Source organism: Zonotrichia leucophrys, chromosome 2, assembly GCF_028769735.1.
Source record: "Zonotrichia leucophrys gambelii isolate GWCS_2022_RI chromosome 2, RI_Zleu_2.0, whole genome shotgun sequence".
Taxonomy (NCBI): Eukaryota; Metazoa; Chordata; class Aves; order Passeriformes; family Passerellidae; genus Zonotrichia; species Zonotrichia leucophrys.
Genome location: NC_088171.1, coordinates 36,688,122 through 36,713,667, shown reverse-complemented (window position 1 = coordinate 36,713,667; position 25,546 = coordinate 36,688,122). Strand labels below are relative to the sequence as shown.

The following is a 25,546-nucleotide window of genomic DNA, read 5'->3' as shown; positions in this document are numbered from 1 at the left end:
GCCCAGAAGTTTGCAACCTCAAAGGGTAATTCGGGGAACAAAGGCTTCTCAGCTGAATGGCCCTGACACATTAGCAGGCTGAGTTGAAATAGAAGTCTTGCTCTATTTGTTTCTCAAGATACAAATATATAATCACAGCATAACTGTAATCCTCCTTACTGTATTTGCACAGTAACCATAACCAAGGACCCACATCAACAACAGGAAACTAATACAGATTTTATGAACTAAATGTATATCAAAACAGATCTGCTAATCACTCTTCCTTAGGCCCTGTGAAAGAGGCAATGGATATACCCTTTGCTTCCTTCAGAATTATGGAGTTCAATCCAACATGCCCAATAAAACTCTGCTCAATTAATCTATATTAATATCAAGATGAGTTTTAAAAGTGAAGAATATTTAAAATTTTGAGCAGTAGCTGAAGTTTGAGAGGATTACTAATATTTCACCAAATCTTGACAATCAGTGCTTTTCAGATAGGCTTTTAATAGCCCTATTAGTATCAGTCCAGTCTGTAACTCTACCAGGTATAGTGTCAAATTATCTGCTTTCCAGTTCAAGTTCAAAATATAGCCTATCTTATTTAGTTGATGTCATTGCTGAAATTTCCAGCTCTGTAAGATGAAGTTAACTTCTGCATGACTGCACCTGCAATCTGCTCTATTGAGTCAGTAGCTGGAAAGAGCCAAAAATAAGGTAACCGGATTTAAGCTTACTACAGCACTGCTTATCCCCAATGATATGGTGTTTTCCAATTTAACAGTGTCACTCTCTTCTAACACCTCTCATTTTCATTATCTCACAACCCTCACCACCAATAAACACAACCTGCTTTCATGTCCTTCCCTAGGGTGTATATACAAAATCTATTCATCTTGTTTGATTTCTTTTAAATCAAGTACAGACTTATACCCCAATTCTGTAGACATTCTGAATTACAAAATCACCTCAAAATCTAAAAAAAAAAATTGAAAATCACTCCATAAACTGAAAACTATGGAACTAGCAGCATTATCTAATTAGGATTTAATAACATCAAATGCTAATTACTGTAGCAGCACTACTGATTTTTCACACAGGTACAGTTATCTGCCTGTTCCTTGTTAGTTTTTCTCCTAGAAGTAAATGCCTGCTTGCAAAGTCCAGAAAACCCTATCCTCAGCAAATGGGACACTTCATCCACCACTAAGGGCAAACGGAGAGCCAAGTTCTCAACAGTATCTGGCTTTATTTGTATGCTACTCTAGGATACCTCTGAAGTGCTCTTATATCATCACTGAATAATGCTGCAGACTGAGGGTGAGATAATTTTTTTTTCTCTTGCCATAGTATAACTTTTAAGGTTTACTTACTTTTTATCTTAAAGGTTATAAGACATTTTTAAAAACATGCAATGGTGTGGAAGAGGCACTTGCCTTAACTCCAAGCTTCAGTCTGCAGCACTGATCAGTGATGGGTGTGATGACACCAACAGAGTGCATGCTGAAGTATCACATAAAGGAAGCTGAAGTTCATGAACAAGAGGGAAAAATAAAACATTGTTAAACAGTGAAAAGATGGTAGGGCGAAAAATACTCAGGAGCATGGAGAAGTTAAAGAAAAATACACCTGCAGTTTTTCCCTTTCTCAAAAATTTCTAGATATATTTGGTTTTTATTATCCAGAAATGATACTTCAGTTCCTATAACATGGGTTTTTCAACCCATGACTAGTACTAGCCTTGATCACTTAACAGCTCCTCCATTAAGTGAATGCAGATAATTTAAGAAAGCACTATGTGCTATTTGTTTAAAGATAAAATCCCCAAATATCTACTGACACATTATTTTATTATCATTTACCTCACTGTTTCTTTCAAAAAACCTGTGTTACACCGAAGATACTTTTTCCTTTCCATTGCCCCTGCCGTATTGCACTTATTTGCAATTATCAAGGTGGACTGACTGTCCTGCTGTTAAGGTCTTGCATTCTTTCCCACTTGACAGAGCAACAATGAGCTCTTCATGCACTCCCAGTGTAAACAAATTCTGAATAATTAAAATCTTAAATATTATCTTCAATGTTTATTATCATTTTATAGAAAAGGAGTATTTCTGACACATAAGAATCCCTTCATTAACTAAAAAAATTCATAAACCTGAAACAATCACACTTGAGAATGCCATTACACGTGCCACATTGAGAGGGCACACAAGGTAGTGACAGCCTACGCATGCATTTATGATATACCAATCCAGGTTTGTTTCATAAACATTGAAATCTATTTTGTTTATCCTCATGATTTCATAGAGTACCTGACACCCTGGAAGCACAGAGTTACATCATTCTGACCTGTACTGAGGCCTAAGCCAGCAGAAAGTAAGACAAGTAGGTAATCATTACTTTGTCAGTACATCTGCCCTTTCTCAATTCGGCATGAACTCTCATTATTAAGTGGAATTTTACACCCACGTATTAATGAATCGTGACAAAAATATCCCAAGTCTAAACTAATGAGGTAAGATTGTCCTTTTGAGGGCTCATTATATAAACACAAACCAAAATCATACAACCCACCCCCTCCAAACCATAAAACTGTCAGATTCTGATCATCTGCCACTACAGCAAATACCCATCTATGAACTAAACACCATCACATTTCTTCTTCTCTCTTTGAGAAAAGGACGATACAGATGTCTCCCAGTATTTCACAATGTGCTTTCAGAAATAAGAGCACAGGAATATGTCTCCCATGGCTGACTTCCTTTTCCAGCATACCCTACAGATTTTAATTCCCTAAAATCTTATGTCAAACTGAATAGAGTATTGGCAAAAGCCAAATGCCACAAATTTAAATGCATCTCATTATTTTAACTTATAACTTATATTTTATTAAAATAACCTTAAGTTTACTTATCTTCAATACCATTTAGAGCTAGAAGCACTATCATACTCTTTCTTTGAAATTGAGTATTTATATTTTAGGGACAAGAAGATGGAAAAATGCTTTTTTTGCCAGTAAATAAATGTTCTACTACTTTTACATGTATAAGTGAAGTATAGATTTCTCAAGTACAGAAATATTCAAATCATGTATAGAGTATAATATGTGTGTGGGAAAAAACATATGTGAGAGGCAAAGAGCAAAGCAAACTTAGATTGTAAAGATTTCTGGAGTCACAAGTCACCTTTGTCTAAGTGATATTCAAAGAAAAAATGTATTCCAGATTTAGAACTAAGACTTTAAGGACCTAGAATAGCTGAGTCACTAACAATCAGCACCACCACATCAGAACAAGCTGCAGGTAGACATCTCCAGCAAGGAAACAGAACTTTACTTGTTGCAGCTGTAATCCCAACAGCCAAGCTTGTTTACATCCTAGTGACAGCGATATCCTGTAAGCCACCACTAAGAGGATATGCACCATCTTCTTGTAGCTCTGCTATCACTGCAACCAGATTTTGTCATATCTACGACACCACTGAACTACACAAACTCTGCCTACGTTGCTAATTATCAATGAATGGTTTTTTCACTTTGGTATAGCATAATTCTAAAGCTACCTTTTCCTTTGAAAGCAGTTTACAAGCTGTATATGAAACAGGATACTGGTTAATTTTTCTCCATTTTTTTTCAGGCAAGTGACCCAATGCTGCCAGGTAAGGTTTCTCATTTTAGCACACAAAATTATTGCAAAATCATCATCACATGAAAGAAAACATTAAATAAATTAATAAATAATCAATTATACTCTGCCACATTACTTCAGTGGCAGTAAGGAGGACATTTCAAATCAAACTTTTCTTGATCTTTTTTCCACATTTCAAATTAATGCAAAGCAGATGTAAATCAGTATTTATTGGTGTGTTAGTTATTCCTTCTTTTTTAACTGCAACATGTTTAATTTCCAGTCTCTAAAGACACAATTTATGTATTTACTGAAACATAATGTCTGAAGTTAATGTTACAGCTGCTTACATGTGTAAAAATGGCTAATCAAATGACATATGTAAGAAAGATAGAGAAAAGAAAAATAAAAGAGCATGTGTAGAATTTTATATGCCAAGGTGCTTATAAAACTACAATGCCTAAAAGCAGTGCCTGACGTTTTTGTATTCGATGTTGATCCAAAGCCAAAATAAACCAAGGTCCCCCAAGTGGAAGATGTAAAGTAGTAAGAGGTTTATAGATACAAAGTAAGTTTCAAACTACTGAAAAACAGGTAAATCAATAGATCCTCTTCTTCATGTTAAATCCTCTTGACAATAACCACTTTACCTTCTGAGGAGTACAAGCACAGGTTTGCACGCAGTATATCAATAATATCTATGTTTTACTCTGTATAAAAACACTTCCAATTGCTGTACATTCATGGGAATAACTCAAGCACAAGTAACGAAGCACAAAATAGGAAGTTACAAGTTAAAATAGGAAGTCACAGGTTTTAAAACAAGCATGGTACAGTATATTAAATATGCATTTAAAGTCTTTCAAACAGACAATATAAGACAACCACAAAAAACTACTCACCATTTCATATGCTGTTACAATCTTTTTCAAGACCTCTGGAACGATCCCTTGGAGCTCCATAGTTGGATACTGATCATTGAGATTCACTACTACCAAGGGTGTATTATCAGGCCCAACCAAGTGCATAGACACTGCCAAAATGCACTGCATAAGATTTGCTACAGGAGAGAGGCCACATAATTCTTTGAATGAAACTACTGCATTCTGCAAAAAGGAAAGAAAGAGTTTCCTTTACAGTTAAATATGAAATTTAAAGTCTTGTTATTTCAGGATAAAATATTTCACTGTTATACTTGAGCTACAATGGTTGTGCTACAATTACCACAGCTTTTGCCTGAAGAACTGGCATTTTTGAAACCAACCAATATTACACATACATTTTACAAAAATGTTAAAATTTCAAGGAATGCAGTACATGCTACAGAAAAAAAACATCTATTTAGAACAAGCATATCTCCTTTCTATCATGGCTAACATTAACTGTGGAAATAAACAGATTCTAAAACATAGTGGTTATATATTTTGAAAATTTTCAAGACATTTTTTAAATGCTACCAAGTGAAAAAAATATTAGATGCTGAATGTCCCAATTAAGCAAAGTGAAGCAGAAGGAGGAATTCAGCACATTTGTAACTTTAAACATACCTGAACTACAGCCCAGACATGCTGTGGATCTGCAGGCTCCCATTTGGTGCAATTCACAAACCCAGCACTCCACTATTGAAGTATTCCTATCACAGAGCCACACTTAAGTGAATTTTTTAAGGTACCTTAACTTAAATACTGATTCTGTACCTTTCCCTAAGACTTTTTAAGTCATATTTTATATCCAGTATGGTAGAATATAATGTCATAAGTTTAAACTTGAAGAAAGTTTACAGCATTGGAAATACAGTGTGACTCCAAGTAGCCACTGACATTCTATGATGGGAATATTGTCAGCACTGTACAGAATTCAGGATTTTTGTACCAATTGGGAACTGGTGATCTATGGCAGGTCTGGAGTTTGTGTTCCTGTAGGAAATAAAAATGGAAATATGGTATATTTAAGTTACAAATGTGCTCAGTGCTCCTTTCTCTCATGTTGCACCCAGGCAGAGTATCTGGTACAAATTTTCACTTTAATCCAAACTATCTTTCCATCTTGCTGGCATGGTAAGACTCTTGTGGACATGTCTCCATGAAAGACATTATGAAAGACATAATGCCAACCTTAACTCAAACAGGAATCAAATGTAAAATATTTTGCTCTCCCTTTATCAGACAAAATACCAAAGCAGACTTGCAAGTATGTATGCATAGCATATTCATGCAAAATTCTGTGAACACGAAATTGCACCTACCCAGTCACTTAGAGTGTACTTTTAGTAAATGTCCAGGAAACAGAAATGTCTTTTATCAACTGATGTACACTTCAATGACACAATAATTACACAGCTCAAGAGACAGACACTGGGAAATCCATTCAAACAGATTTTGCTCAAGATAAGTACATGGCTTTTTGGCTTGAGATAAGCCATTAAGAACAACCATTTTACAGAGAGGTTAACGAGGACCCAGGGATTGTATATATTCATTAATGACAGGAGGACAGGACTAATATGTACTACTACAGTAACTCCTGCCTTTGGACTTCCAATTCTATATCCAGAGACTGTTTCTTATACTGTTTAGTAACTTAAACATGTAACATCACATCCAGTTCAATCATCCATGTTATACTTTTATCAGTGATTAATATGTAAGAAGTTATGACATCAGTTTTTGTCATGGTAATATAGGAACAAAAAGAAACAAGAAAATCTATTCTTATACAAATTTAGAGAAACTATTAAACTCGCTGCTGCACATTTTCTTTTTCTCCTCTTATTGCATCTTATATTTAAAAATTCAAACCAACTTTGCCCTTTATAATCTGGCTTCTGAGGATATATTGGTCATAAAAACCATTACAATTTATAACACAAAATTTCAGTAATACAAAAACTAAATAAATCTCACATTCCCTGGCATAAATTGATACTTATTTTAATTGAGTGGTTTATTTGCTTTTATTAGCTGTAAAAACTTAGTTACACAGAGTTTAAATGGTGCACATTATATAATCTGTTAGCAAAGTTAAGGAAAATTAATCTTCCCTCATGCTTAAAATAGCTTCTTGATAGCATTTTGAGATAATGATAAATTTAGTTGATAGCACATCTTTCAAACTGACAGAATAAAATACATAAAATACCTTTTAATATCTCATGTTCAAAGAAATCCCACTGTAGAGTCTGTTTTCAATTATATCATTATACTGTGCATACTGCAGCATGCACATTCAAGAGTTTAATGTAGCTACACAAAATTCTATGTTTTCACTGCTTCCTCAACTCAGGTCTTCCTTGAAAAGTATCTAAAATACTTCTCTTCATTCTACAGAATTCTAACCTTCAGTAGGTTAACTACAGGTAAAGTTAATTTTACATGCAGCCTGTAATTTGAAACATTTATGAGTCAAAGTATCATCCCTGTATTTTTTAAATTATCTTTTAAAAGAGCAAATTTATATACCAAGTGGAATGGGAGAGCTGCATAATGATGAACTAATTTCTTCTTTCATATAAAATAGCTTTAAAATTATATTACTATTAGAATATTTTTAATATAAGATTATTAATGAAGGAAATTTATATACACTGATGTGCCTTTAAAATTCAGACATTTCCTTTAATCTCTTTTCCTTTAACACTGTATAAGACCAAGAGGATTTGATAAGTCAGTCCATTTGAAACGATGACTCTTAATTTTGTTGATCAATACTAGTATTCCATCAGAAGTTAAAAAATAAAGTTTTATTAAATTAAATGGAACTTTAAAACTCAATTTTAATACATTTCTAAAATGGGTTATGTACCTGGAATCTCCAAGTGACACATGTTTTTAAGTGACATCTCTTGGCTTCCACAAAACAAAGCACTTCAGACTCCACTTTTTCTCTAAACTCAATTTGTTTACTAATATGACATCTAAAGTAGGACAACTTCTTCTAGAAGATGCCTTCTAACACCTCAGTGCTAATGTCACGTATTGCTAACATAAGTAGGAAGAATTATGGAAAGCAAACGGATCTTCCTTGAAAGTACTGCATTCTATTTGGGACTAAAGGAAAAACATAACATAGGTGAAACTATACTAAACATTCTTGGACATAGAAATAACATCTCTCATAAGCATTAAAGTTTCCCTTTTCTACCTGTTGTATATTCTTCCCACATTTCTACTTAATTTTTTTAAAACAAAACTATTGCCATACTTTCTTTTAATGTATTTCTAATATTCCTTCAACCATATAGGATGAGGGTTGAGTTCTGGAGTCATATTTCCACTTCACATTCACAAAAATACACATGTGCATTCAAAGTTGCATCAGTGGAGAGTTCACCTTAAATGCTCCTCTGACATGATCCATTCTTAGAACTTTTCAGAATTAGACTGAAATAGTTCAACACACAAGACACTTTAAAAAGCAGGTATTCCATATGCATCAAAATACAAAGGTACACACATGAACCAATAAATTATTATAAAACTGTACCTGCATATTTTCTCTCAAATCCGTAGCATCCCGAATAGGTTGGAGGGCATTCTTGAATACTTCATCTATTGTTTTAATCCATAATGTCCTCATAGAAGCATATTCCCTTGATTTCTTGCCCTTCCTCACAGAGAGGCCCCTCTTATGAGGTTTCCCACCACCCCTTCGATTAGTAATGGCCACATGCACAAACAAGGAAGCATGAGCTAAACTTTCACCAGTCAACGACTGCAGAGGAACGTGCCGATAACCAGTCTGGAGACACTCAAAGGGAATAGTGTACTGCCCAATAAACTCGTCCCCAATGTAATCATCATCCAGCACTACAAAACGCACCATAGCTAGCTCTGGTAAATTTATTTGAAATTCAAAGCTTTCATCAAAAATTGGATTATCCCCGTTCTGATGCATAGTTTTCGTCCTTTGCTCAGCACAGTCAGCAGGGATTCCATGTATTTCAACATAGACATAAGGATCCACAACATCACCTTTGGCACCTGATCCTTTGGGTTTAGGGAAGTTTTGCCCACTAATGATTTTAATATGAAGCAGCTGAGGTGAAACTCCAGGCACGGTGTCTTTTGTATTCGCGCTAAAGAAGGAAACTTCTTCTCTCATGATAGCAGGACGAAGGACATAGCCACAGTTTCCATTCTGTCGAAACCAACCAATGTTCAGGTCCATCATTAGGCCAGGGGTTTGAAAGTTCATTGCTACTATCTGACAACCACATTTCCAAAAGTCCTGGGGATTCATATTACTAGAGTCAATCCTCATAGGACTGGGGAAAACCCTTGCGAGAAAACGTTTGTTATAATTTACAAAGTCTCCTGGGTTTTCGTTGGCATACTTGCTAGCAAGCACTTCATTAAAAGAGCACACTTCCCAGTACTTCTGGAGCTGAAATGAAACTTGAAACTCTTTGAACTGAACTGATTTACATATGCTTACCAGCTCAGAGAGATCTTTGCAGAGCTGGAATCGTTTCCCTGTCATTGAGTTTTGATGTTCTACCCCCTCTTTCGCCACTCTCTGTGACATTTCTGCTCCTTCATCTTCATCTGTAACATCTCCCTCTAGTCCAGAACAATTAGCAGAAAGCTTCTTTGCTTTAATTAGTATTTTCCCTTTAAGTGATTCTGGTGATGGTAGATAAGACTCTTCAATGTTTGGAGACTGCGTATGCAGCTTGTCCCCCAAAATTTTCTTCATGTGCTGTACCATCACTTTCTGCTGCTTAATAGAACAATGATTTTCTAAACACAAAATAAGAGGGTATTCTGAAGCAAAAAAGGCATACTTGTTAATAATGTCAATGACACTACGGAAGACAATTTGTGATGTCATTGTATGCCCTGTGTAAATCACGGGCTCATTATCTGGACCATCCCATACGTCCAGCTCAACACTTCGACAACCCATTTTTAGAGCACGAATGTAACCCGTGATGTCAGAAGGCCCTCGAAACTGATCCTCTATCAAGTATGTATTATGAGATGAATTTATAAAGTAATGAGATAAAGGTTGTTTCATATCTTGACACACTTTTTTATGCTCTGGATCAAATATGTGGCAGTCTGGTGAAGTAAGGTAATTCGTAAACCCATCTATAGAAAGACAACCCTTTTCCTGGCCCTCTTTGGCTGGCTCGTATTTCTGAATAATTTCAAGGCTTATTTCTTCTGTGACCTGTGCCATACCCTGCTCTGCTTCCAAAAACATCATGAGGTCCTTGGTATCTAGAAATTCTTTATTGCTTGAAAACTGAACTAACAGGAAATAGATTTCAGGTCTGGTACAAAGCTCATGAAAAACTTCAATAAATTCTTCTTTTGTTACTTCAGTACCAGCTTTCTCCCTGGATCTGTGTAACTCTTTGAATTTTAATTCAATTTTATTAGTTTTTAAACCAGGGTTTAAGTCTTTTATAAATTGCACAGCATTACATAGGGGTATATGTCCCAAATTATCTACATCTGATTCACTGAACATTTGTGAAAGCCACGAAGTCCGCATATTATCTTGACTAGTTCCTAACATATCTAGAGTATGTTTTCCATAAGAAATCAGGTATCTTAAGCCAGTAACCCAAATATTTGCAACGTCTGCCGAGTTAGCAACCAGATCTAGTGACTCATAATTCTCTCCATATATAATTGAAAATGCACAATCTTCCGATATCTGGTCATATATTCCATTGCTGCGAAAGATATCCGTATTTTTTCCTGTTCTCACTTCTTTGATTGACTTGATATCAATCTTTGCTTTCTCAGAATCCTTTTTGGAAGGCTCCCAGCGCAGAGACTGCATGTCAGCATCCAGGAGGAAGTAGCGGTGGTACACCCTGGAGTTGGACCGGACCTTCTTGAGCTCGGAGCCTTCCACCATGGCGTTGATGCAGTCGCTGGCGCTGCTGATCTTCTTCTCCGTGGGCATGCTGCTGAACGACACAGTCTTCTTCCTTTCTCGCTTCTGCTTCGTACCATCCTGGTGAACAAGGGGGTGGGGGGGAGAAAAAAAATCATGTGTCAGTGTGATTTTGCTCAACATTGAAAGAGCTTTCAACTTAAAGCTGAAAGTTCATCAAGCAGTTCAATAAAGTCTGTGCAATGACCAGTAAGATGGAAATTCTTACTGGCACCATCGCAGAATACTAATAATGCCTTAATGGTTGCTCTTGCTTCTATAAGTAATCTTCCAGGGTTAATTTTTAGTACTTTTGATGGACACAAAATTTTAAAAAATGAGTTTTGAATGCTAACAAAATAATAATGCTGTATCATTGCATACATGTATGTGCATTTTATTTTATGAGTTGTACCCTACTTAGAGAGAGAATAGATTCTAAAGTCAAGGCAGTAGGAAGCAAGCTTTTCTCTGAGTCCTTATGCAGTCCTATAGATACTTGCCAAACTTGTCAGTACAGAATCTAATGCTTTAATACCATGCTGACAGGGTCCTTGGACCACAGAAACATTAATACACAATCAACTACATAAAATCCATAGGACACAGTCCTATTTACATAAAATCCATAGGACATGGCCCTAATCTAAGCATACTTAGGAAGCACTTCTTCATGCAAAGCTCCCTTCCCTAGAGCACCCACCCATGTTCTTCCCCCAGACTGCCCACAGCATTTACACATCCCTCCCCTTAGCAGGAAAATACCCACAACAGTCTAAAGAAGCTGCACTGAAACACAAGGAACCAGACTGGAGCAGATGCAGATGCAGCTCTGCAGTTTCTGAGCTTCAGAAAATACAGCAGTGACTCAGAAGGGAACTTCTGAGACGGTTTAATTTAACTGCTTCCAAAGAACCTTCATGTCATTAGAAAGAACTTAAATAGATGACCTGGTCAGGAAGGAAAGCAAAAGTGATTCACCATTGCTCTTAAAGCAATTAGATAAACGAGAGATCTTACTTTACTAGCGAAAGCTTGGGCATATAAGGATATACAAGCATAAAAAAAGGGGGGAAAGTAATTTAGCTACCTTTATTGTACCTATTTGTATTAAAGCAAGTGGAAATAAGTCAGCAACACATGACTTAAGTACAATCAATTCATAAGAACTGAATTTTAGAAACTTGTGTGCTTTCATTATCTGCATTTTCTGAGACTGAAAAATGCTAGGATTTTTCTTTTGAAAGCAGTGTGTCTTGAGGAGCTAACTTTTAGTCTGAAATAACACTTGCACTAAAATATTTTTATATTAGATACCTTAATTAGAAGTGTTCTTCTTATAAACTAGCACAGTGCAAAAAATTACTTTTCCAACTTTACAAAAAAAAAAAATTATATTCTGTGAAACAGTTTTCCATTTGAAGTATGTTCCAGTGCAAATCAGCATTGCTTAAATGGCAGAAAGGAAAGTGAAAGAAAACTTTTAACGATTGCTATGCTGAACAGATGTTCAAATAAAAACCATCCATTACAAAATACATTTCCAGCTCAATACACATGTGCTGTATGTTGAATTTCATTCAATTAAAAATACAGAGTCCTGATTTTGTAATTTAATTTATAAGCATCTGAAAAGTCTTTCACTGAAAACAATGATTAGTAAAGTGAGCAGCCTTAATATTTGATGTTCTGTGTTTGAGAAAATTAATCAACCATACTATTCTTGCACCTTTAATGACAGCAGAATTTGCTTTGTTCAAGCTCTCAAGAGACCAGCAAAAGTGCAGAGGACTGCTTTATTTCCAACTGCAGATCAGACACCTGCAATGGATACTGCACAGGGTTGACTCTCAGAATCTCATTACATGTAGTTTAGGCATAAGGACTGTTTCCAAACAAATGCCAATTTCCTTAACTTAAAAAATAAGAGAAATAAAAGAAATCAAATGTGATTTTTGTTTACAGAGATTTTTGTTCTATTTTAAGCCTAGCTTGTTTGTCTACCTATTTATTTCTCCTAAACTGAAAAAGTGACAAAGGACAGTCCCACATAAGTGAGCAATGACATTCCTGCCTGATACTTCAGGGCTTGGAATTAAGCATTTTGAAACTCCTTAATGCTCCAGATTCCTCAGTCACAGACCTGGGAGAGGAATACTGTTGGCAAGTATTACCTTACCTGACCATGATCAGAGGAAACGTCTACACCTTTCTCTATGATCAGACTGTATCTGATCCAAGTCACTGAACCACAAAGGAAAAAAAATATTTCCTATTTCTTGATGCCATCTCATGTAAAGGAGCCCATCTCCAGGCAGTTCAATTGCCAGCTCTGGTTACTGAAAGCTTGAATTGGAGTTCATGCATGTGGATCAGAGGAGCAATGTAATATATCACCTGCAAAATTATTTTGCCTCCCTGCCAGATGAATTCGCAGCCAGTTCAGCAGTACTCCTCATTTTTGTAAGGTAAAGGAGTCTAGCCACTCAGATTATTTATATAAAGCCAGCACCACAGTGTGAATTGCTGTGAAAACATTCTGAGCTCCAGAACACCTTTCATAAGTTTTTGCTTCTCCAGAAATCAATAATTCTGAACTACCAGACTGCCTGTGCAAGTCCCCATCCTGACAGGCATGGAAGTCATGATCAATCTTGGCATGATCAGAAAAACTTCAAGGATATTTTATCAAAGACACTGTTGAAAAGAATTCACCTGTCTGAATTACCCACCTGTCTGAAAAGACACAGAAAAGAAACTCACTCCACAAGCTGAGCATGCAATTGCATAGAGCATGCTCAAACTGTGTGAAACTCATTTGTGAGCCTCGGCAATATAGTCTGGCATGGAGGAAACACATTTATTCTGCCCTAAGATGTGGAGGATTTCACCCCAAAAGTGAGGTGGCATTCATGAACTGGGTCAGGACTCTCACAGCCTTAGGTCTGCCTTGAATCAAAAAGAATGGCACATCAGAAAACTGCATCTGAACAAACACAGGAGTGATTTCTTGGCATTCATAAGACTTACAGGGTTCTTGCTGTTCAACATGCTGGAAGTGACACTGAGTCTACAGTGCAGATGCATAATTCAGTCCAAGGCAGCAGCTACATTTTTTGTGCTGAAACAACTTTGTCTTTCTAGGATCTCTCACACAATGAAGAACCGTGCCTATCTACAGTTAATAGCATGTTCTGTCATCATTACAGGATTTCCCCTAAAGACTGCCTGTGCTTCATATGACTTCATCACTGAAACCAGAACAACCACCTCACCAACACATCTCCTAATACTATTCATGCCCCAGCCAAGGTCACCTGCAAGATGTTTTGAGGAACAGAGACCACAGATAGAACTGTTTTGAAACATTGCTCATAACCACTACAAGCAACTACACAAAGAATTTAGTTTATCCAGAAGTTCCTAGCAACAGAAAGCAAGGCATCTAGCAATTTAAAAAACAGAAATAATCCCAGCTGTCACCTGTGGCACTCAAGAGACAGAGACAGCTGGAGAAAATGGATTAAAAGCACAAGGAGGGAAGAACATATCCATGATAACTTTCTTTTATTCCTCTCAAGGTACCAACAAAGAATTAGCTGTGTGACTAAGACAGCACTTGCTACAAAATAGAATTCTGGAGACAAAAGAGGATCTTGAATCAGACATTGAGAGAGATTGAGACATTCACATCATTCACATCATTCCTGAACTGCAGTGCTTTTAATTTATGCAACTTTATGATAAAATTACTTAAAAGGCTGCTCCAATAACCACTGGTACTGATAGGGGCAGAGTTCAAACAGAGATTTGATAATGTAACAGATCGGGATGATAGAGGAAATGATGAGTAGTGTATGGTTTGTAAATATCTCCCAGAGGAAAGGAAACAGAAAGAGAACTTTATGACCTGTAAATGCCCAAATGAATCTTGCCCCAGAAGCAGTACTTAAAAAATACTTAAACACCAAGTTGCCAAGATATTTAGGTACCACTTGGTCCAGTGGAATTAAGAACACCACCCAAGGCAGGGGCTTGCCAGCCCCCTCAAAGTGGCAAGTGTGGGGCTGCAGCACAATGCAGAACACTCCTTCCACCTGCCAATGCAGAACACTCCTCACACTGGCCCATGCAAACTTTGGAGATGGGTGCCTGTGATCCTGCCTCTCTCCACAACTAAAGACACTGCTCTTTTCAGAACAGAGCACTTCAAACAGACGAGACAACAATAACAAGAGGAAGTGACACAATGACAGATTTTCAGAGCACTCCTCTGGGAAGTGAAAGTCCCTGATGTCACAAAACATACATTTCACTTGGTAACCCTGAGTGCAAAATTTAGTCCACATAGCAAGGACCTGAACACTGGATTTTCTCCTCTCAGTATACACCTCCCCACGTGACAGGTCCTGCTGCTACTTGTTTATGCTCTAACCATAAAGAATTTCCATTCCTTTTTGTATACCAGAGGTTCACCAAAGCATGGAAGGCAGCTCCATGCTCATTTTGAGAGCACGTGGCTGAGCACTCCAAGATGCCCAGGCAGAGGGAACAGAGCCCAGCCCCTCCACCAGCAGCTGAGTGCTCTGCCAGCCAAGAGATTAGGTAAGAAACAAGAACACAAAACAAGAGCACAAAACACATCCCGTGAAGTGCAGCACCTCACTGCAGGGCTTTGGATTGCCAAGGGCTGAGTTTTGACAGCCTCTGAGAAAACTCACACACCTTGAGGCAATGACGGTACACAGTCTGTAGAAGCCACAGCCCCAAGAATGCCTACTTAGTTCATCCCAAGCAGGCTTAGAAACAAGATCAATGTGAACCATTCAGCCTAGAAAGGTCTGCACAGAAGTGTGGTAATAAGGCTGCAATCATGTACAGCATCTCAAGAGCTTTCTTTTTTTTTTTTTTTGCATACAAGTTCTGAATTGAGTGGCATGCTTGTGAACCTGAAGACTAATGGTGTGCCAATACTCTGAGCAATTACAGGTGAGTAGGTGAGAAGAAAGGCCAGACCTAAGTTTGGTAATTTCAATTCTTATCAAATTACACCATTATTTCATATCATACAGCGTGAAAGCTATTTTAGATGCAATTGAATCTACATCTGTAGCCAACAGTTTCAGTAAAACTCAATTCTTTATGATGAGAACAGGCAGCCTGATGATCTACATAATGAACACAGAGTGCACTACTCTTCTGACACTATGCAACTCATTGATGACTTTTTTTTGTAGTAGATGTGATACTTCTGTAGCCAATTTGAGTACAAGACCTGCCTGTTTTCATCAGGTGCAATTCAGCAGTAATTACGAAATCACCTTGCTTGAAGACATAATGTATAACAAGCCCATTTCAGGAAGTGGTAAGTTAAAAAAACCACAATTGATGCTTTGTTTATTTAATTAAGATTCTTAAACATTTTTCTTCAAAACCTTGAAATTTATAGGTTTTCTTCATACTTAATGAAGCAGGTCTATACATAATTAAGTCTACTCAAAGAAAAAAACCCCACATCTTTAAGTTAGTACTTTAAAAATAATGCATTTTGTTAAAAGTATTATAATATCAGTAACTTGTTCTTTAACTTGTTCTTTTCCAAGGTTCCACCTGTGGTTTTAGAAATATAAATGCTAGTGTACATGAGCAAATGAGCTACAAAAGCAATGTCAATATCATATCATCTTTATAAATATTATTAGCACAAAAATTTTTAAGGTTTTCTTTGGAAAAAAACACCTGTAACTGAAACAGCAGTGATGAAGAGGACCATTTGTTTTTGGCAACACATACAAAGAAATAAATCATATTATGTACAGTTTAACTATGCACAGCTGCCAACTCATTCTACAACATAGAATCCGCATTATAAAAGAAGCCAAGCAAGTTTTTGTGTAAAAGAGCTAGTAGGAAAAAAAGGAAGGAAAATATCAGGTAACCAAATTTAGCACTGATTTCAAAAGTTACATGCAGTTAAAAGGCAGAGTGGGAATCTTCTTTGGAAGAGTGTGGGGAAAAAGGGAGAAAAGAGCTGGGAGGAGGTGGTGGTGCAGAAAAGGCACTTCACCATCCTTGTCCTCGATGCCCCCTCTCTCAGCCTAATTCTCCTAAAATCAACAACTCAGCAAAAGAATCTGCTGACAGCCACCACTCAGCCCCTCTATTCCAGCCAAGCATCCTCTCTTCCTTTCCATTTGCCATTACCAGGAGATTCTCACTAACCCAGTGACCCGGATGCAGCAGAAGGCACGTCCCTTTCAATGCTGTTCCACAGCTGCCCAAAGCTTCCAGAGCATGTGGAAACCAGAACAAGAAAGAACTCTCCAAGCAATCAGCAGCTCAGCTGACAGGATCCCAAACACTTCAGAAATGGCACCTGTTAAAGCAGCCTGTGTCCAACAGACTCAGCAGCCACTGCCTGACTGCACACAGCGCCCAGCAGTTGTATGTAAAACAAAGCACAGTCCTCAAATGAAACAACAGCTAGCTGAGGAGAGACAAAACATCAGCTATTGGGAAAACACAAGTCCTCCCACTTGTTGTGAATCACTGTGTTTGTGCTCAGCATTTAAATATTTCCCCAAAAGCCAGTACTCATGGCATATCTGCTGTTTGCAGAAATCTTTGAAGAGGAATATATTTATCTTATGTGTGCTGGATTGACCCCGGCCAGACCCAGTTACACCACGCTATAAATAACAATGAGGAACAAAATTATGATTAGTTGAATAAGTAACAATTCTGGGCTGATTTTGTTGTTGTTTTTTTTTGTTTGGTTGAGAGGTTTTTTGTTTGGTTGGCTTTTTTTGGGAATTTTTTTGTTTGGTTTATTTTGGGTTTGTGGTTTTTTTAGTAAACAAATTCCGTGATTAAAGGAATATGGACACAGGTGCTCAATATTCAAACAAAAATGACCTATATTATTTCAGATGAGCAAAATGCATGGTTCATGATAGAGTAAAAATTCTCTCTTCAGCCCCTCTTCCAAACATTAATTTTCTGTCCTGTCTCTTCCTCCTCCTGCCCAGTTGCATTCTCCCTTCTCCCCAGTTCAGCTCCTCAGGCACTCATTAGCAGCTGTCTAACACACAGTAAGTTAATTTACCTCACTACCTCAGGAAACAAAAAATCTATTTTCTTCCAAATTAGTTTTCTGCAATTTTAGTGAGCTGAAACGATTGTCCATGTGACCAACTAAGTATCAGAGCTGGTTCAAATTAACCACTAGAAGCAAGGAACTGATTAAAAATGGGAGGAAAGAACAGAATCACTCACTTTTATCAAGAAATTAATTCAATTAAAATCAATGTAGTTGAATCTCTTCCATTGAAATCTGATCCTACATGAACTGACAGTAGAGCTTTATGTCATTAGGTTCTGCGGGGAACTCAATAACCTTAAAGGCCTTTTCCAACATAATTCTATTAGGGAAAACAAAATCTCTCATCTTGGTCCACCTCACAGAGTACAGCCACAATTTCACAAATACATAAAATATAAAGGCAAGCTATAAGAAAGAACTCCCAACATCATAAAATAACAGAATTGAGGTTCTCAGGCACTTGGACTCATTTTGTTCTGCCTCATTTCAAGAAAACAGGACTCCAGAAAATTTATGATTCAATGACATGAGAGAGATCATTTTCACACTATCTGTTAGAAAGAGCAGAGAAAAACAGTAGCCTGTGCTGGCCTTGTTGCTGTTATAGCAGCAATTTAACTCAAAAGACTGTGACAAGCCAGGAAATAACAGGATATGGTTTTGCAAATAGAGTCTAGACCAAAGGCTTTCTCTGCAAAACTTCCTACAGAAGAGCTTATTTAGTCATTTGATCAGCTTACCAAGAATAAAGAAACCATCTTTTAATACGTTTTTTATGTTGCTGTCTCAAGTATCCTCAGGTTTTTCATTATTCAAGTGCTCTCACAGGATGTCACAGGGGAGCTTTCCCTGTGCTCCCTGGCACAGATACAGATTCACAGAATATTCTGTGTTGGAAGGGACACACAAAGATCATCAAGTCCAAGGCAGACACTTTTTCCACAAATATTCCAAAGAGATCCACAGACATGATGCTGTTGCTCCCTTTTCACTCAGCTCTAACATAAATCCACTCCATATTCTTTTGAAGAGAAACAAAACAATCTGATATTGCCTACTCTGCTGAAAATAAAGGAGTTGGAGCTACTTTTACTATGTTTGACTTTGACCTAAACTTTAAAAAGTCTGTGGCAGTTAAGACTTCCCCATTCTGCAGTTCCATGATGCCATTATGTTTGCATTCTCGCAGCAATTACTAGGATACACCATTCTAGGATTCTGTCATTTTATAACATAATTTTATAATTTAATTATATTGTACTATGTATGATATTATAATTCTATAATACATTGTTATATTACGCAAATAATATTATATTTGAACATTAAAACACAGTAGCAAAACCAAACTTCAAACACCATTGAGGCATTCTTTTGTTGTATGAGTTCATCTGCATATTTATGAAATTAAAATGAAGGGTCATTTGGATTCAGGGGTTAATTTCCAATACAGATTAGTAGGGGAAAGGGGAAAAAAAGTCTGATCTGAAGAGAAAATAAATAAGAAGCATTTAAGGAAACTCTCCAGACTGCTGTGAGCTCTGAGAGAGCCAAAGGCTGAGTTATGCTTGGCATGAGTGTCTCAGCTCTCAGTGTTACTGAGTCGGTAACTGGTTACAGTTCAGCCTTCTGGGGAGCATTTCCAACAGAGCAAAAGAGGTATCCCATTTTCACAAACTTGATAAAAGCAAAACATGCATACTTCAGATCCAAAAAACCAACATCTTAACCAAATCCACATAAACTGCAATAATTACTTATGAAAAACAGCAGTTACTAAGTCCTGAGTCTTACACTGAGGAAACTGCACTGACAAAAAGCTGTTAAAAAATGTGTGATGGCATGAAGAATTTTAACCCTAGGTAAGTGAGTGGAGAGTTTTTTAGATTTCTAATTCCTCACATACTAAGAAATCATACCTAAACTATGGTAAAACCAGATAATTTTAATTACTGCAGAGAAACTTAGGTTTATTATAACCGCTTATTTTTTCTGCCATCAATTATCAGAAAAAGTGATAGAAGGTACAGATGCTTTTAGCTTGAATAACAACTGAAGATGTCAAAGCTGATGCTGCACGTAAAGGTACTGAAGGATTTGAAATTGGCTCAACAAAACGGTTCAACAGGTCTCAGCACAGCTCAGGAAGGAAGAAGGCTCTGAGTTTTCACAGTTATCCCTAAGACCACCAAGATGCTCTTTCTGCACACATGCACACCTATTCAAACCCTGAGTATTTTCATTTTCAGGTCTTCAATAACATTTTAAGTACCCAAGCATTATAGCTAAGATACACATTCTAATCAAGGGGCATTCTAATCAAGACATATCTACAAGATTTAATATGCAGGAGTCTGAAGTTGAGTATCAGATTGCCTTCAAGAATTCGTAGCTGCATGTTAGTTCCACTGGTGGAAAGCATGGCTTTTTTCCCTTTTTTGTTTCAGTCATAAACAGCAATTTAATAGAACTGGCAAAATACATAGCACAGCTGTCAGCCTTTAAAGCAAAAGTACAGCATGTGGGTGACTCTGAAATATAACAGAGTAACTATGTTTAAGATTTCTGTCATTTCAGATGCAGGCTCTGCAGAAAGCAGCTTCACCTCTCTCTCTGCTGCTGCCCTTCAGTGTTATCGGGGAAGAGAAGCCAACAGCATCACCAACAAGAGGTGAGACTGAGCACTGGCTCAAAACTCCCAACCCTTTTCTACTCTTGGGAAAGCCTTTCAGCAGCTTTTCCAGATCTTCCCACAGACAAAAATGTTGGCTTTGGTTTACTTGTTTGTTAACCAACTTTCCTGCATAGCAGGCTGAGAATCTCTCCTACCTGACTCAAAACAAACCAGGACAAACCACCTGAGAAAAACAAGCTTGTAGAGTGTGCATCTTAGGATGCCACTACAGGAATGTACTCCATGAAATTACATACATTTAACTACTAATATGGAAAACAATGCCCTACTCCGTGCAGAAAAGGTTCTTATTTTCAATGCTGCATATGCAGCCAACAAATGAAAATAATTGGGTTTGTTATGATTGACAAATTCAGTCAGATAGCAGAAAAGTACCTCATCTCTCTCCTTTACTGCAAGAGGAAGTCTACGTGACATTCCCTTAACTGTCAGCATCTGCTGCTCACAAAAAATATACAACAGATTGACCACAAATCTGTTATCTGATTTACAGGAACGGCTTTTTCACACATCCTTACAGGTCAATGTTATAACTAAATCATGCACTTTTACTTTCCCTGATGTGGAAAAAGGTTCAGTTCCACCTGTGCTGTCAATTTGTGTATTTTGTCCAAATTTCAATCCAAATGTCATCTGTTCTCTTGGAAAGCTCTGGTGTTTTTGTGTCCTTTCCTGTCACTGAGTGTTTTCCAGGGAACACAGAATTAAAACTATCACATATATGCTATTTATTCCAAGTCAGACATTCAGGCTACAGAGTATTAAAGTGTAATATTTTTTTCATTCTAAAAACTATCATTACCACTGCCCTGCAGCTTTCAATTCATCAACTGATTTTCTTCACTCTAGTGATTGATGAATGGTGTCTAAAGATTTGCTTCTGGACTAATTTTAATTGGTCTAGCAAATTTCACAAGATAACTTTAAAGAAAGAAACAGAACTTCACAGACTGAGTTGTTCTCCGTGTGTGGTTTGAGAGAAGTTCCTTTTTGTCAGTTAAGAGAGTGACTATTACCAATATTAACTCTTCACTGCTACAAAGAGTTCATGTAAACAATTCAGTATTAAATTAAATACAAAATTAGAACTTTCAGAAACTTACAGCTTGCTAAACAAATATTATCTTGCAAATTCTTGAGTTGCTATTTCTGCCTTATTACTTCGGTGGCAGTGGTATAATTAAACAGTGATAACTAGCTGTTAATTTTTAAGGACAATTCTTATGATATAGATCCAAAATACTTACTAGGTTATCACATGGGCAGACAAGATATGAATACCCAAGTACCTTTGCTAACCACATAAAGCTGTTTCTAACTTATTTTCCTTGTTGATTTTCAGATGTATGTAATTTAGAGTTATCCAAAAATTACAGGAAATTCTCATGCTGAATGCTACATCAATGCCCCTCTCCCCCCTTAACTCACTTCTTTAATTATTCATAGCAGTTACAGGCACTTAGGAAAGAACAGTGAACTATAAATATTTAATACGAGATGCCTGTAACAGAAAGACATGAGAGAGACTACAAAAATCAAATAAAGTATTTGTTTATCCTAAGAAAAATAAAAAGCAAGGCAGGCGATCTTTATATAAATGTTCATAGCTTTGACAAACCAAACCTAATAAGACATCAGCATGCTTTACCAAATAATTACAACTAAACAAATAAAAACTGGCAGGTATACCAGTTTCTTCAGACTTTTAGTATTTTATAGAGGTCTATTTTGATTGCATGCTACAAGTTTCTTGTGAGGAATGCTGAAGAAGTATCACCACAGGACATTACAGTTCCAAGATATTAAAGGATGCAAGAGTCAAGAGCAAATACACTGAAGACAATTTTTAAATACTCATCTACAACAGTGGCATCTTAGCAAGTAGCTGCTGAGAAATTCCCAATATAAATTAGAATTATAGCAGTTGGGGTGGTAAAGAAGTATGAAAGAACTTTAAAATATTGTCAAATACAGTTTATAACCCTTCTAGTTGTGGAGGAAGGCTAAGGAAACAGTGTGCACTCAAACTTCAGTATAATACAGCAGGCAAAAAAGTTCCAACTTTTAATTTTCAGAACTCACTGTACTCAATACTTGGTACAAGCAATAATGAAAATATGTTAATACTATAACTGTCTTCTGTGGAGGAAAAAAATTACTAGGAATACAAGACTCCTTTTTTAAACCACTAAGTCATACAAGGGAAATATCATTAATCTTTCATTACTATGTTCACATACCATATCTCAGTACCCTGTTTGCAGCTTTCTAAATTTCTTACGCACGACAAATACTCAAGAAGTCACGGTGTAGAGCACAAAAAATTAACTCCCATGATATCCAAAACTAAAACCAAATCACAGAAGCAAAACAATGTTCTCATCTATTTTCTTCAAACTTACTTTCTGCTCACTCTGAAACCGAAGGCCTCCACTGATTCTGCTGACAGCTATCCCTGTCCTCTGAAATCAGCTCAGGGTCCCACCATGAAGGCTCCTCTGCCTAAACCAACAGGAAAAAATGTGCATGCCTGGGATGGGCAAGAAAAGGCTGAAGAAGGAAAGTTTAGATAATCCTTAGAAACTAATTTTCCTTATCTCAACATTATAGCCACCCACCATGAAAACTCACAGTTATTAAATGATTTCATGGGGAAAATTTTATTCTTGTTCAAAGCAAGAGAAAGAGAGAAACTAGAACTGGTCCCTTACAGTCAACACCTTCACTCTCCCAGCTTCCTACTTCCAACTTCTCTTTTGTTATAACTACTGGTTAAACAACACTTCCAAACATATTATTTTAATAGTTCATATTTTCTTGTTTTAAAATTATTTGAACACTCATCTTCAACAGAGAAACCCTTGTGAAAAAACTGTTTTCTTCTCCTAAAACTGTTAGTCAGAACTGAAAATGTATCACAGGAGCCACTTGTGTACCTAAAAGTATGCTGATAGTTTAATCAAGATGTGGTGGAGAGTATATTTAGATTGTACTTGAAAGTTTGCCTGTACAGTGGACACCAGTGTAGCAGGAAAAGTACTAGAATGGACACAGTTATATCTGCAAATGTGTCTTTTGGTTACCTGCCTCACTCCTCCCAGTAGTTGAATTATGGCAGGAAAAAAGCCTGCTGTTAGAATTTGTGTGGTCCCTAAAAATGGAGCTGGCCCTCGTGTCACCTGCACCAATAAATCTACTCAGATGCAGACAAGCCTTCAGTATTAGTACTTACACTTGAACCCTGAAAATGAAAGTAAGCATTCAAATGCCATAATGAAATCCGAAGGAGCAACATTTTATACATCTAAGAACTCTCAGAATAGTTTAATGGATACAAAAACTAAAATAATAAATCCTTAACTTCTTACAAAACCAGAGAGATTATTAGATTAAAAAAAAAAAAAGAAAAAACCAAACAAAAACAAAAAAGCAATGAAAAGCACTGTCACTAACATTCAAAACTTATGGGGTTTAATTTCTTTCTTTAGAAATAGACTGTATACAAAACATTTTAAAAGTGTGTCTTCAACAAATTTCCACATGTTTCTGTAAATTCATACTGCAACATGACATGCCCCGTTGGACTCGGCAGAACTGAAGTTTAAAATGACAGAGGGGCTAAAGGGAAGCATGAGAAGTGAGAAGAAGCAGATGTGCCATTAAAGGAAAGCTGCTTTGGAAGACTTAGATTTTTGTACTAAGAACAGAAAGAATGCATCCAAAGGAAAATCATTTGCTGGACTAACTTGATGCAATGGCTAATTGAAAAGTTAACCAAAATATTAATTATTTCAATACTGCATTTTGTATACATAGACATATATATATATATATATATATATAATTCAGTGTCTATTTCCCACTTTGAATCCTGAACTAAAAATAGTCAAATAGTCACATTACCATTGAAAATCCTATAAATCAACCAATTCTCTGAGACACATAGTTAACTGAACCCAGCAAAAATATTCTGGCAATATTAACAGTACTGTCTATTCATGTTTGTAGCAACTTGTTGCTGGCCAATTTCTCTTTATCACTGGATTTTAACTGTCAATCTAGTGCAGTAGAAAAGAACAAACAATAAGTGGTATAACTATTTCACACTGACATTTGATAACTTCTCATTCAATATATGTTGAATGCTTATTTCAGCACCTTCTCTTATACTGCAACTCTATCTCAATCTTCCAACCAAGTGTAAATTAGCTATTTAAACCCGTAGAAATGGGAAACAAATTTTACAAATTTAGAAAATCAACAACAATTTGGTCCCAGCCTGTTACACTGGATTATTTACTTTAACATTTTTTAAGAACAGTTCTAGTTGCACACATTACATAATAAAGAATAATTTTTGGCCTCAGTAATTTATTATAAATACCCTTCTTTTAAATACCCATCATCTTCTGCCAGTGCTCATCCAGCATTCCAGAAGGTTAAGGAACTGAACCTTCAGATTCCTCTGTTAAATGATCTGTTCTCAAATACAGCAGAAATGTCCCAGTTTATACAGAATCTTTTCCCTACCACAGTATTTGCATACTTCTCACAATGGCATTTAGCTATAATAAAACTATTTCTTAGAAGATTTATGAGAAGGAAGGAAATCATGGCAGAGTAAGCTTCGTGATGATAAAAGCCATTGAGACAGAAGCAGACTGTTTCCAGGGCTACCAATGAACCATATATTATGTTTTAGATGGTTTCCTAGGAAAATAATCCTAGGGATCACATCATCTAAGAATGCATAAGAGACACACATTCTCCTAACTTTAAAAATTTATTTCTTTATTTTAAATAAATCTGATAAAAGAGGAGATCTAAAGATGATCGAAAGTCCATAGGCTTGCCAAAACCAGGCAGTTGGGAATAAAAAAAGAATCAGCAAAATTCAGATTATTTAAAGAAGCACAGATTAAAAGTTCACACCTCCTTCAATCCCCAAGTCAACCCCCAAGACACAATCCCACTGGAGCTGGTGTGTCACCTGATGCTTTCCATGATATAAAATTTTAGCCCAAAGAAAATCTTTTCCCTTCATTTGTTTTTTTTTCATTCTGGCTTCACTTAAATGGAACAGATCTACAATGCTGAGATCTAAACATCTGAATTCCTTACTGCCTCTCCCTGAGATTTCCTCAGCAGACATTACAGCACAGCCGAGAACTCCAGAGGGCTGGATAAGAAAAACAAAAGCTTGTTGTTTAATGTTATCAATCAAACCCTGCTCCAAGGAGGGCAAGGTGT

At 36.6% G+C, this 25,546-nt stretch overlaps 1 protein-coding gene across 2 annotated transcripts in view; it reads right to left on the bottom strand.

Annotated features, from left to right (window-relative positions):
• The window catches only part of PLCL2 (phospholipase C like 2), a 98,696-nt gene that overhangs the window by 34,712 nt on the left and 38,438 nt on the right, over positions 1-25,546 (bottom strand). For both annotated transcript variants that reach the window (XM_064704587.1, XM_064704588.1), the window contains exons 2-3: positions 8,094-10,580; positions 4,514-4,717 (exon numbers count right to left, since the gene is read on the bottom strand). In XM_064704587.1, coding sequence (XP_064560657.1) covers positions 4,514-4,717; positions 8,094-10,580 — 2,691 coding nt within the window. The remainder of the gene's footprint in view (positions 1-4,513; positions 4,718-8,093; positions 10,581-25,546) is intronic.